The following is a 13,872-nucleotide window of genomic DNA, read 5'->3' on the forward strand; positions in this document are numbered from 1 at the left end:
TTAGGAAATAAAACAAAGTTTAAATTACAAGTTACCAAAAACCTTATGAATAGATAACTCATACCCAGAAAGTATATAAAGAAAACTTCTATAAACATGCTAAAAGCTAAAATATTGTACTTCAGTTCCAGGGATGAAAAACACAGCTGTATATGGAATGGCAAGAGACAAATGTTTCTAAAGCCTATTCAAGTTTGTATATTCATTTTTACTGTTTATATAGATATACATATATATTATGTATGATTTCTGATTAAAAGCATTTTTTTGCAATTACATAATTAGTTTTTAATTATTTTTCCTGTGGTTACAAAAATGGAGCACACACACATAAAACTAAGACCCATCCCATGAACAACTGGCTCCTGGCATTGGACCAAACTCCACACATCTCAAATCCAGGATAGTAGCTTTGAGAGCCTGCTGGTTATCAGTGTTTGTGGAGAAAACAAGAAATCAATTTCTTCTCTTAGTATATGCCCAACAACTGAAGATACAGAAGGGAAGATAACATAAAATTTTACTAAATTTCTTTCAAATATTTTTTTCTGTCTTAGCAGGCAACTGAAATATGGAAGACATAGACTCATTTTTATTCAAATTTAAAGGATATTATTTTCTCCGCCCAGGACTTGATATAGGCTTTCTAGAAACATTAAATGATTTTGAAATCAGAGAAGATGATGTCTTCATAGTCACATACCCCAAATCTGGTGAGTTCTGTATTCTAATAGCTAATGTAAGAATAAAATGATAACTTTTTATAATATGGTAACTCAGTCTTTTTACCAATATTATATAGAGACATATACACTTAATCTATTAGATAGTATAGAGTTAAATGAATTTTGTATCCTATGAAATAATGTCTTTTATAGTGTAGCTATAACTTTTTTTTTTTGTCAAGGAAATGGAAAAAATGTTGAAGTAGATAAATTGAAGATGGCCTGTCAAACACTAAATGCTGAAGTGGGCTGGAAAACAATGCAGGAATATTTACCATTTAGGTAGCTGCTTCAGACATCATCAAGATAAAAAAAACTTCTGCACAGTGAAGGAAACAATCAGCAAAACTAAAAGGCAACCAACAGAATGGGAGAAGATATTTGCAAATGACATATCAGATAAAGGGTTAGTATCCAAAATCTATAAAGAATTTATCAAACTCAACACCCAAAAAAACAAATAATCTAGTGAAGAGATGGGCAAAAGACATGAATAGACACTTCTCCAAAGAAGACATCCAGATGGCCAACTGACACATGATAAGATGCTCAATATCACTCATCATCAGGGAAATACAAATCAAAACCACAATGAGGTACCACCTCACACAGGTCAAAATGGCTAACATTAACAACTCAGAAAACAACAGTTGCTGGCAAGGATGCGGAGAAAGAGGATCTCTTTTGCACTGCTGGTAGGAATGCAAACTGGTGCAGCCACTCTGGAAAACAGTATGGAGGATCCTCAAAAAATTGAAAATAGAACTACCCTATGACCCAGCAATAGCACTACTAGGTATTTATCCAAGGGATACAGGTATGCTGTTTCGAAGGGGCACATGCACCCCCATGTTTATAGCAGCACTATCAACAATAGCCAAAGTATGGAAAGAACCCAAATGTCCACTGATGGATAAATGGATAAAGAAGATGTGGTATATATATACAATGGAGTATTACTCGGCAATCAAAAAGAATGAAATCTTGGGGCACCTGGGTGGCTCAGTCGGTTAAGCATCCGACTTAGCCCAGGTCACGATCTCGCGGTCCGTGAGTTCGAGCCCCGCGTCAGGCTCTGGGTTGATGGCTCAGAGCCTGGAGCCTGTTTCCGATTCTGTGTCTCCCTCTCTCTCTGCCCCTCCCCCGTTCATGCTCTGTCTCTCTCTGTCTCAAAAATAAATAAACATTAAAAAAAATTTTTAAAAGAATGAAATCTTGCCATTTGCAACTATGTGGGTGGAACTAGAGGGTATTATGCTAAGAGAAATTAGTCAGTCAGAGAAAGACAAATATCATGTGATTTCACTCATATGAGGACTTAAACACACAGAACAGATGAACACAAGGGAAGGGAAGCAAAAGTAATATAAAAATAGGATGGGGGACAAACCATAAGAGACTTTTTTTAAATTTTTTAAACACTTATTTCTTTTTCTTTTTCTTTTTTTTAATATATGAAATTTATTGTCAAATTGGTTTCCATACAACACCCAGTGCTCATCCCAAAAGATGCCCTCTTCAATGCCCATCACCTACCCTCCCCTCCCTCCCACCCCCCCCATCAACCCTCAGTTTGTTTTCAGTTTTTAAGAGTCCATAAGAGACTCTTAAATATGGAGAACAAACAGAAGATTGCTGGAGGGGTTGTTGGAGGGGGGATGGGCGAAATGGGTAAGGGGCATTAAGGAGTCTACCCCTGAAATCATTGTTGCACTATAAGCTAACTAACTTGGATGTAAATTAAATAAATAAAAATATTTTAAAAAGTAATGTTGGGAAATATGGATCACTATATGCAGAAAATACAGCTGTATCCCTAACACCACATAAAGGAGTGAACCCCAAGTGTACTAAGACAGTAATATTAAAGATAAAACTATATAATGATTTATATTATAAAAACAGAAGAAAATCACTGTGACTTAGGAATGGTAAAAAAAACTTATTAAACAAATGTCCAAAGAAGAAAATACAGGTTTCTTTCTGGGGTTAAGGTCCTGGAATAGTAGGAGGACCCATGGTTGCCTCATTTTTTTAACACAGCTAGATAAATATCAAATTATTCTGAATACCAAGGAAATTGTTCTGAGGACTGAGTGAACAAATTGCACAAATGGGGAGAAAAGAGGCCACATCATGTAAGGTAGGAGATGTGGAGACACGATTTGGGCAAGAAAAGTACTGCTGCTACTGCAAATGGGAGGGAACCCTGATCAGGGAGAGAGAGAGAGAGAGAGAGAGGAGGGAGAAGGGCAGGGTGCAGGGCATTGCACAAGAAAACACTTCCCCAAAGCCACTGACAGGCAAAATGAGATGAGCTGATTATCACAAGTTTTTATAAGGTGCGAAGCTCAAAGTCTAAACTTGCAGAAGTCCTCATCATCACCAGAGTGGATCCTGGTAGGTGTAGAAGTACTCCTGTGGAGAAGAAAAGCAGAGGCCCAGAAGAGGGAAAGCTTGGTGTGAGGATCCCCCAGATTTTACTGGGAGAGACAGTTACCCTTAATGGAGTACATTTGAGAGGCGGTGCTGCCTTTCAGGAGACAAAAGAGCCTGCAGGTGTGATTGCATTGCTCTTTCACTAAAATGTAAGCAGGGACAGTTGTTGAGGATGGCTTTTTGATGTGCTTTACCATACACTCCAAGCCCCTGTGGCTTTGTGAAACTGCCCTTCTGGAACAAACCAGCACCAGCCCCGTGTGAGACCCTCCCCCAGAGGATCAGCAGGGATCCACACTGCACCTGGTACCTAAAATTTAGAGCTTTAAAACCCAGTCCCTGCATGAAATAAAACACACAGCACTGCACTGCTGGGTGGGCAGATGGCTGAGACGTAGACAGGATGAAGGCAGAGATTTGAGGGATGTCTGGGACAATGAAGGGAGATAGCTTGCTCTTCTGCGAGGGCTTCTGGAACAGCTTTGGGCATGAATTTCCCTCTCCAGGGAGGATAGAGCTAGCTGACTCAATTTTTATCCCCACTCATCAGCACAGACAGACTACAATGAGCAGCACAGCACCTGCAGTGGAAGCTTGAGCTGCTTACACAAAGATCAACTGCCTGAAGCCTGCAGGTGCTTTTGTATGAGGGCAAGTGTGCCTGAGAGCCAGAGTGGCAGCAGACCTCTTCCCCAGAAGACCAGCACAAATCCCCATATGCACCAAATCTACCCATTATAGAGTGCTGCAAAGCTTCAGATCTAGTGGAAATTGGAGCTAGCCTCTTTTAACAAGCAGACCAAAACATATCTACTTAAAACTCTCTACACACTGGACAAGATCGAAACACTCACACTTCAGGTAAACTGAAATTCTGCAGATGAATGACCTGAGGGAAAGAGCAGTCAAAATACAATAGCAGAGTGCACACAGTATACAGCAGAAACATTTCTTGAAATGCCAGTCCTTGGTCACTATATGACCTCTTATTTACAAAACAATTACTCTCAGGAGCAAGAAAGATAACTGGCTTTTCTAAGTTACAGAAGACAGATACCTAGACAAAATGCCAAGACAGAGGAATTCATCTCAAAAGAAAGAACAAGTGAAAGTCATGGCGGCCAAAGATCTAATCGAAACAGATATAAATAATATGGCTGATCCAGAATTTAAAACAATAATCATAAGAATACTGGGCTTGAGAAAAGTATAGAAAGCACCAGGGAGTCCCTTACTGCAGAGATAAAAGACCTACAAACTGGTCAAGCTGAAATATAAACTGCTATAACCAAGATGTGAAACTGATTGGATGTAATGACCATAGGAAGGAAGAAGCAGAGGAATTAATATGTGATATAGAAGATAATTATGGAAAATAATGAAGCTGAGAAGAAGAGGAAAAGGAAAATATTGGATTATAAATGTAGACATAAGAAACCCAGGGACTCTACAATGTGTAAGGAGTCTCAGAAGAAGAAGAAGAAGAAGAAGAAGAAGAAGAAGAAGAAGAGAGAAAAGGGGGCAGAAGTTTTATTTGAGCAAATTATAGCTGAAACTTCCCTAATCTAGACAAGGAAACAGACATCCAAATCCAGGAGGCATAGAGAACTTCCAGAAAAATCAACAAAAGCAGCCCAACACCAAGACATATCATACTAAAATTTGCAAAATACAATGATAAGAAAGCAATCCTAAAAGAAACAAGGGAAAAGAAATCCCTATCTTACAAAGATAAATAAGGATAGCAGCAGACTTATCCACAGAAATTTGGCAGGCCAGAAGGGAGTGGCATGATATAGTCAAAGTGCTGAATGGGAAAAAATATGCAGCCAAGAATACTCTATTCAGCAAGGTTATCATTCAGAATAGAAAGAGAGATAAAGAGTTTCCCAACAAAATCTCAAAGAGTTCATGACCACTAAACCAGCTCTGCAAGAAATATTAAAGGTGACTCTTTGAGTAATTAAGAAAGACCAAAAACAACAAAGACTGAAAGGAACAGAGAAAATCTCCAGAAAAAACAAGTAATAAAATGGATGAAATTCGTATCTATTAATAATCACTCTAAATTTAAATTGACTAAGTCCTCCAATCAAAAGAAATAGGGTGTTCGAATGGGTAAAAACAAAACAAAACAAAACAAAACAAAACAAAACAAACAAGACCTATCTATATGCTGCCTACAAGAGACTCATTTAAGACCTAGAGACATCTGCAGATGAAAGTGGGGGGAAGGAAAACCATTTATCATGCAAGCCAATGTCAAAAGAAAGCCAGAGTAGCAATATTTATATCAGAAAAACGAGATTTTCAACCAAGACTGTAACAAGAGACAAAGAAGGGTTCTAGGTCCCAATTAAGAAGTCTATCCAATGAGGACATCTAACAATTTTAAATATTGATGCCTCCAACTTGAGAGCACCCAAGTATACAAAACAATGAATAACAAGCGTAAAGGAACTCATTGATAATAATACAATAATGGTAGGGGGTTTTAATACCCTACTTATATCAATGGACATATCATCTATGCAGAAAATCAAGAAGGAAACAATGGCTTTGAATGACATACTGGGCTGGAGGGATTTAACAGACATATTCAGAACATTTCATCCTAAAGAAGTAGAGTACACATTCTTTTCAAGTGCAAGTGGGACAATCTCCAGAATAGATCACATACTAGATCACAAATCAGTCTTCAACAAGTACAAAAAGATTGAGATCATAATATGCATAATATCAGACAATACTATGAAACTTGAGGCCAACCACAAGAAAAAATTTGGAAAGACCTCAAATTCATTGAGGTTAAAGGTAATCCTACTAAAGCATTAATGGGTCAGCCAGTACATTAAAGAAGAAATTGGAAAAAAATACATGGAAGCCAATGAAAATGAAAACACAAAGGACTAAATTTGGGGTGCAGCAAAAGCATACATAAGAAGGGATATATAACAAGAACCTCAATATATAAATACATCCAGCAACCATGAAAAATCTCAAATATTCAACCTAAGTTTATACCTAATGGAGCTGGAAAAAGGACAAGAAATAAAGCCTAAAACTATCAGAAGAGGGGAAATAATAAAGATTAGAGTAGAAATATATGATATAGAAAGAAACAAATATTTGAAATTCAATGAATGTGATATACTACACAAAATAAAATAAAAAATAAGAACAATATGATCCTCTCAGTAGATGCAGGAAAAAGTATTTTACCAAGTACAACATCCATTCATGATAAAAACCTACAACAAAGTAGGGATCGAGGGAACATACTCAACATCATAAAGGGCATATATAAAAGACCCAGAGCTAACAACATCCTCAATGGGAAGAAACTGAGAGCTTTACTGCTATGGTCAAGAAGAAGACAGGGATGCCCACTGTCACACTTGTTATGTGCCATAGTACTAGAAGTCCTAGCCTCAGCAATCAGACAGCAGACAGAAATAAAATATATTCAACTTGCCAAGAGAGTGGTCAAACTTTCACTATTCACCAATGGCATGATACTGTATGTAGAAAACACAAAACTCTTCACCAAAAATTTTCTAGAACTGATACATAAATTCAGGAAAGTCGCAAGATAGAAAATCAACATAGAAATAAGTTTCACTTCTTTACAACAAAAATGAGTCAGCAGAAAGAGAAATCAGCATTACACTTACAAAGGCATAAAAACTCATAAGGTACCTAGGAATAACCTAACCAAATATCTATATTCTAAAAATTTTAGAACACTTCTGAAAGAAATTTAAGACAACATAAAGAAATGGAAATATATTCCACGCTCATGGATTGAAAGAACAAATATTGTTAAAATGTCTTTACTACCTAATTTACTTTACTACTTCAATTCCTCTCAAAATAACACCAGCATTTTTCACAGAGCTACAGCAAACTTAAAAACATACAAAAAATTTGTATGGAACCACAAAATTTCCTGAAGAGTCAAAGCAATTTTGAAAAAGAGAAACAAAGCTGGAGACATCACAGTTACAGACATCAAGTTATATTACAAAGCTGTAATGATCAAGGTAGTATGGTACTGGCAGAAGAACACACAGAGAGATCAGTGAAGCAGAATAGAAAACCCAGAAATGGACCCACAACTATATGGTCAATCTTTGACAAAGCAGGAAAGAATATCCAGTGTAAAAAAAAAATACTGACTCTTTATCAAATGGTTTTGGGAAAACTGGAAAGAAACAAGCAGATAAATGAAACTGGACCACTTTCTTATACCATACACAAAAATGAACTCAAAATGCATCAAAGACTTAAATATGAGACAGGACCATCAAAATCCTAGAGGACAACACAGGCAACAACCTCTTTGACCTCAGCAGTAGCAACTTCCTACCCCACACATCGGCAGAGGCAAGGAGAACAAAAGCAAATGTGAACTATTGGGACTTCATCAAAATAAAAACTTCTGCATAGTGAAGGAAACAAACAACAAAACTAACAGGCAGCCTATGGAATGGGAGAAGGTATTTGCAAATGACATATCTGATAAAGGGTTAGTATCCAAAATCTATAAAGAACTTACCAAACTCAACACTTAAAAAAAAACAAATAATCCAGTGAGGAAAGTAGCAGAAGACAGGAATATATTTTTTTCCAAAAACATCCAGATGGCTAACAGACACATGAAAAGATACTCAATATTAATCATCATCAGTGAAATATAAATCAAAACCACAGTGAGATACCACCTGACACCTGCTAGATTGGCTAAAATTCACAGTGCAGGAAACAATAGATGGTGGACAAAGATGCAGAGAAAGAGGAACCCTCTTACACTGTTGGTGGGTATGCAAACTGGTGTAGCCACTGTGGAAACAATATGGAGTTTCCTGAAAAAGTTAAAAATAGAACTACCCTATGACCCAGCAATTGTACTACTAGTATTTACCCAAAGGATACAAAAATACTGATTCAAAGGGGCACATGCATGCCAATGTTTATACTAGCATTTTCAACAATAGCCAAATTACGGAAAGAGCCAAATGCTCATAGACTGATGAACGGATAAAGAAGATGTGTTTTATACATACAATGGAGTATTACTCAACCATCGAAAAGAATGAAATCTTGCCATTTGCCACAATGTGGTTGGAGCTAGAGTGTATTATGCTAAGTGAAATAAGCCAGTCGGAGAGAGACAAATACCATATGATTTCATTCACACATGGAATTTAGTAAATAAAACAGATGAGCACATGGCGGGGGTGAGAATAGAGGAAAATGAACCACAAGAGACACTTAATGATAGAGAACAAACTGAGGATTTATGGAGGGAGGTGTGTGGGAAACGGGGTAGAAGGGTGATGGGCATTAAAAAGGGCACTTGTGGTGATGAACACTGGCTGTTATTTGTAATTGATAAATCAATAACTTCTACTCCTGAAACCAATATTACTCTATGTTAAAAGATTAGAATTGAAATAAAAAACTTGAAACAAAAAATAAAATACAGGCAAAACTTTAAACTTTAATAAATTCAATTACATCAAAGTTAAGCAGTTTGGGTTTTGCTTCACTAAGAATCATTTGGGCAAAGTTAATAGGTGACAGAAAGAATATACATGCTATGTCTACAATGAAAAAAATATTTTTTATCTACCATATATTGGAACTACAAATCAAGTGTGGGGCAGCAATCTGAGAATAAAAAGAGTCAAAGAAATAATCTGAAAATTTACAGAAGAAAACCACCCTCCGCCAATACCAAAAAAACCCCAAGTTGGTAGACAATGATATATTACTTTACATCTACTAGACTGACAAAAATTAGAAAATGAGTAAATCTTAACATGGCAAGGAGTGCAGAGAGATGTATATGCATAAGCATTTTACCCCTGGGAGAATAGTTTAAAGCAGCCATTCTTTGGAAAGCAGTATGGCACTACCTGGACAACTAAAATACACCTATAACAGGCAATTCCTCTCCTGAATATTTGTCCCTATGAAAATCTCATACAGGTACATAGTGAACACGAATGAGGATATACATGGCAGTGTTGTTTGGGTTGGGGTGTCCATTGGTGGAAAATGGATAGGTCAGTGCAGGAATGCACACCCAGAAACATAGACAGCATCTATTAAGCACATTGGATCAGATGTAGCATGTAAATGAACATTAAACCACAGCACACAGTGGCAAACAGAAAGAAATGATGCACATGGATAGGAAATAGAAACACATACAACAATACACGTTCCACAAGAACACTTTCCAATGAGGAATGCACTTTAAACCCCAACACCTGCTTTTCTGTGGTGGGGGTAGTAGTAGGAATTGAAACAGCAAGTGAGAATAAATGGACAAACAGAGAGGGAGGGCCTTTGGTGAATCAGTGTTATTAATATAGCATGAACTGAAGAAGATAATTCGTATCTCATTACACTAACGCCTGACTATCAAATAGGCCAAGAAAAATAAAGAAAGGAAGGAAAGGAGGGAAGTGGGGAGAGAGAGACAGAGAGAGAGGGAGGGAGAGAGGAAGAGAGAGGGGGGATTGGGAAAAGTGTAAAAGGGAGAGTGGCAGAAGAAGCTGAAAACAGATATCTGAATTTTTGAATCTCTGCAGAGATTTTTACATCATATTGTTTGAATCCCTGCAGAACTGTGCCATGATTGAAAACCTGTCAGCCCTCCTGAATCTGTGATTCCTCCTGCAGAAGCAGTATCTTTTATCTGGGAAAGCAAAAGGATGAAAGAAACCTTCCAGAGCCTTATAACAAGTTTTCATGAATTTGAACTCATTGAGTTACCAGCTGAGGTAACATGCAGGCACACGTGGTCATGGTCTTCCCTGTGCAACACTGGAGGACTAAAACCACCAATATTAAGATAATGAGATGACCAGATAAGTTGCACCCCACCTGCACCTGCTAGCAAGGCTTCTGCACCCAAAACTGATCTTGCTCACCAGGTGCTGCTGCTTAGCATGGGTGATTGGATGGTCTTAGGAAGGAAGGCTAGGATGGGAATTGATGAGGGGCCAGTGGGTTTTCTCATTTCAGAAGTTGATTGGAACCTTTCTGGGACTTACGATTTTTAGTTGGGTACGTTTTTTTTAAGAACATTGCCTGGATATATCTGAACCATGACCTTTATAGAGGGTATGTTTTAATCTTATACCCTTAATCTTAATCTTTATATGAATCATGTAAATTAAGTGTAAGAAATCTAAAGCAGGCAATTACACGCAAATATCCTGAGACAAATGTCCTCTTTAATTAGAATTAAGAGAAGTAGTCATCAGAAAAATGTGTCACATCCTACATACAGTGAAAGGCCCAACTTTAGGCATCATCCTTCCCTTCCTGTCTCCATGTGGGTCACAGGGCTTTCCTTAGGGATTTATAATGAACACTATTTCCTTAGGTGGACATCATGTGCACAGTAGGAAACATGGGGAAGGGGAGAAAAATGGAAAGTGACTCCTTCAGTGAAATTCCTTTTTTTTCTTTTTGTTTATATTACCTAAAGTCCTATGAGTGGGCTTGTGGAAGGAAATCTAGAGGCAGACATAGAAGGTAATTTAAAAGTCCCATATATGAAGCAGAAGAAAGCACAGAAGATTCAAAGAATCAATTAGTGCGACAAACTCCCACAGAGTTTCAAATGTAGCATCCCCTTAAAAGGAAAAATAAAGAAAATGTTTGTTTTCTTTTACTCATACTGCATTTTTAATATATTAAAAATTCCATTCTGACCAAATTACCATTATACATGTTATAATAACAAACTCTTATTAAAATACTGATGGTACTTCTATCTGTACATCATTGAAAACAAAAATAATTGTTTTACAGGAACCATCTGGTTTCAGCAGATATTAAACTTGATTTATTTTGATGAACATCGAAAAAGCACTGGGAATCTGGAGACAGTTTTTCGAGTTCCCTATTTTGAGTACCCCAGTCAAAACACGGATTTTGTTAAAAGACCATCTCCTCGTCTCTTCACTACCCACCTCCCATACTATTTGGTTCCAAGTGGCCTGAAGAACAAAAAAGCCAAAGTAAGAAAGAGACTATGGCTGTTGAAAGACAACTGCTCTTTTTCTTTATTTCATTTCCTTTCATTACACTGACACTGCATTCATCAAGCTGAAGCAAATGTGGCATTTGACATGCTTTTATTTTCAATAGCCATTTTGTTCTTATCGTGGAGAATCTGATTTTTACCTTGTACCCTTTTCCTGATCACATATGTAATACAGCCATTAAAATGAAAGAGTGTATATCTGTGCATTTAATTAACTTTATAATGTAAATTATAATATAATACACATTTTAGATTATATATCCTTCCATTTTTTTAATTAGCTTACTTACTAGGTGCACTTACAATACTAGCAATTCCTTCACTGCTCTCAGTGTCCTCACCACTACCTTTTCATACTTCCACCTATTTTGGTTGGGCACCATGGATAGAGGTGTGTCTGGCGGAGTAATTGAGAGCCGCAGGCCAATCATGGAGGGAGACGCAATGTAGAGAAGGGGAAACCCAAAATACAAAGAACACTGAATGTCTACAAGACATAGTTAGGAAATTATAAAGTTAAAAAAAAAAACATACTTCACCCAATTGGAAGGTATTCGGGTAAAAATATGATGTAATGAAAGCAACAGAAATAATGACTACTTCCTTTCTTTGCAGATTATTTATGTATACAGAAACCCTAAGGACGTTATGTGCTCATATTTTCACTTTTCAAAGAAGATGCCATTACCTGCTGCAAGCACCTTTGAGGAATTCATGACACTATTTCTAGAAGGAAAAGGTAAATAAACTTATATAAAGCAAGTAATAAGTTTGCTGTCCTGGAGTGAGGTTTAAGCTTAGTGAATATGACAGAGGGTAAAAAAGAAGCTGAAGTAGAGCTGAATGAGGGTGAGTAATCAATGTATTAAGCCATTGGTAGGGTTGTCCTAGATGACCATGCCCTGCCATTGTTACAAATTATGCTGCCCCTGGCTTCTCTCAGTAGACTGTCAAGATTACAAAGTCGTATCACAAAGGAATATTTACATTTAGCTATGAAAACAGTGGTTCATAAGCACAGGGGTTTCTGTTCTAGCTCAGTGAGAAGAATCTCAGTTCAGATCACAGGTTTGGAGCTTTGCACTGCATATTGCAAATGGCTGCTGCCAGGAGCTTCTATTTGATAAAGTTCTATTCCATATTTCTTTCTTTTTTATTAAATTTTTATATATTTATTTATCTGTAAATGTTTATTTTTGAGAGAGAGTGAGAGAGAAAGGAAGTGCACGCTAGTGGGGGAGGGGCAGAGAGAGGGAGACAGAGGATCTGAAGTCTGCTCTGTGCTAACAGCAGAGAGCCCTATGCGGGGCTCCAACTCAAAAACCATGAGATCATGACCTGAACCAAAGTCAGATGCTTAACCAACTGAGCCACTCAGGCACCACTTTTATTTATTTTTAAAGTAATCTCTACACCCAACATGGGACTCCAACTCACAACCCTGAAATCAAGAGTTGTATACTCTATCCACTAAGCAAGCCAGGACCCCACCCCCCGCACTTCCTTTTGTGAGGAGGCACCACTGTAGCTGGTTGAGCAGGAGCCAGTCCTCTGAAGTAGAGGTGATGATCTGGAACAGGAGAGCTATGTTTAGTGTCAAATGTACTGTGCAGAGCAGAAGTGACTCCTCAGGGATCCCACATGTTCCATGTAGCCAGGAAAAAGTTCTATGTGCTTGGGAAGACCAGGAGGAGTGAGAAGGAGAGGATTCTTTCCTCCATTTTCCTCCTTGGTTTTTCTAACCACATGCTATGTTGATTTTGTGTCTATTTTAAGAGACTAATTTCTCCTCGAGTTCATGTAATTGTTTTCTGGTAGAAGCTTGATGGTTCTCCCATAACCAGGTGCTAGGGGAAATCAGGACTCTAGCAGCACACTTCCTTTTCCTTCTTTGTTACTAAAGACTCCTGCATCTCCTAAGACTATAACTCATTTTCAGCGTGTTCAACACATTTACTTAATGACTATCTATTCTTCTCGCAGTGCTGGGAAGCCTTTGGTTTGACCACATCAAAGGTTGGCATGAGCACAAAAGCCTCTTCAACATCGAGTTCATGATGTATGAGGAGTTTAAAAAGGTGAGAAAAGTGACATTAGTAACTTCACAGAATCTGTAAGGCAGCCTGGCTGAACGTATTGATTGCTCATGCCCAGAACACCCAAAGGGCGATATCAAATTTGAGATCCCAGATGAAGTGGACCAGGAGACATTTTTCCAGTATCACTTCTGTACTTTGTTTGCCAGGTTTTCATTTACAGCTAATACTGGAAGTTTCTTTTCAAAAATCGTCTGTGTGTGAGGAATTGTATGTGTATGTATATGATATGCATACGTTTGATTATTTAGAGTCAGACTATTGGTCTCTCTTTCATGGATTGTGAAATCTATTTTCTGCACTATTCATTCTAATAACATTCTAAATGTTATGTTCATCATTCTTGGGTGCATCTCTTGGGAAACTTTAATCTTGTCTGCATTGTGTATGATTAAAAATTCCCAGAAAAATTAAATGAAAATGCCTCCATATGATTAGACATAATTCAGCACCCAGTACAGCCAACTCTAATTGGCTTAAAATGTAGGAACTTCTGTTGTTTATTGACTGAATCCCAGAGGAAGGCTACCCTTATGCTGAGTGT

General features: G+C 37.6%; 1 protein-coding gene across 3 annotated transcripts in view; it reads left to right on the plus strand.

The window, feature by feature from the left end:
• The window catches only part of LOC122489909 (amine sulfotransferase-like), a 66,888-nt gene that overhangs the window by 42,709 nt on the left and 10,307 nt on the right, over positions 1–13,872 (plus strand). For 2 of the 3 annotated variants that reach the window (XM_043592183.1, XM_043592185.1), the window contains exons 3-6: positions 558–713; positions 10,998–11,206; positions 11,848–11,971; positions 13,216–13,310. In XM_043592183.1, coding sequence (XP_043448118.1) covers positions 572–713; positions 10,998–11,206; positions 11,848–11,971; positions 13,216–13,310 — 570 coding nt within the window. In that variant the 5' untranslated portion in view covers positions 558–571. The remainder of the gene's footprint in view (positions 1–557; positions 714–10,997; positions 11,207–11,847; positions 11,972–13,215; positions 13,311–13,872) is intronic. The other variant, XM_043592184.1, reaches the window with a different exon arrangement.

The sequence above is a fragment of the Prionailurus bengalensis genome, chromosome B2 (genome assembly GCF_016509475.1).
Source record: "Prionailurus bengalensis isolate Pbe53 chromosome B2, Fcat_Pben_1.1_paternal_pri, whole genome shotgun sequence".
Taxonomy (NCBI): Eukaryota; Metazoa; Chordata; class Mammalia; order Carnivora; family Felidae; genus Prionailurus; species Prionailurus bengalensis.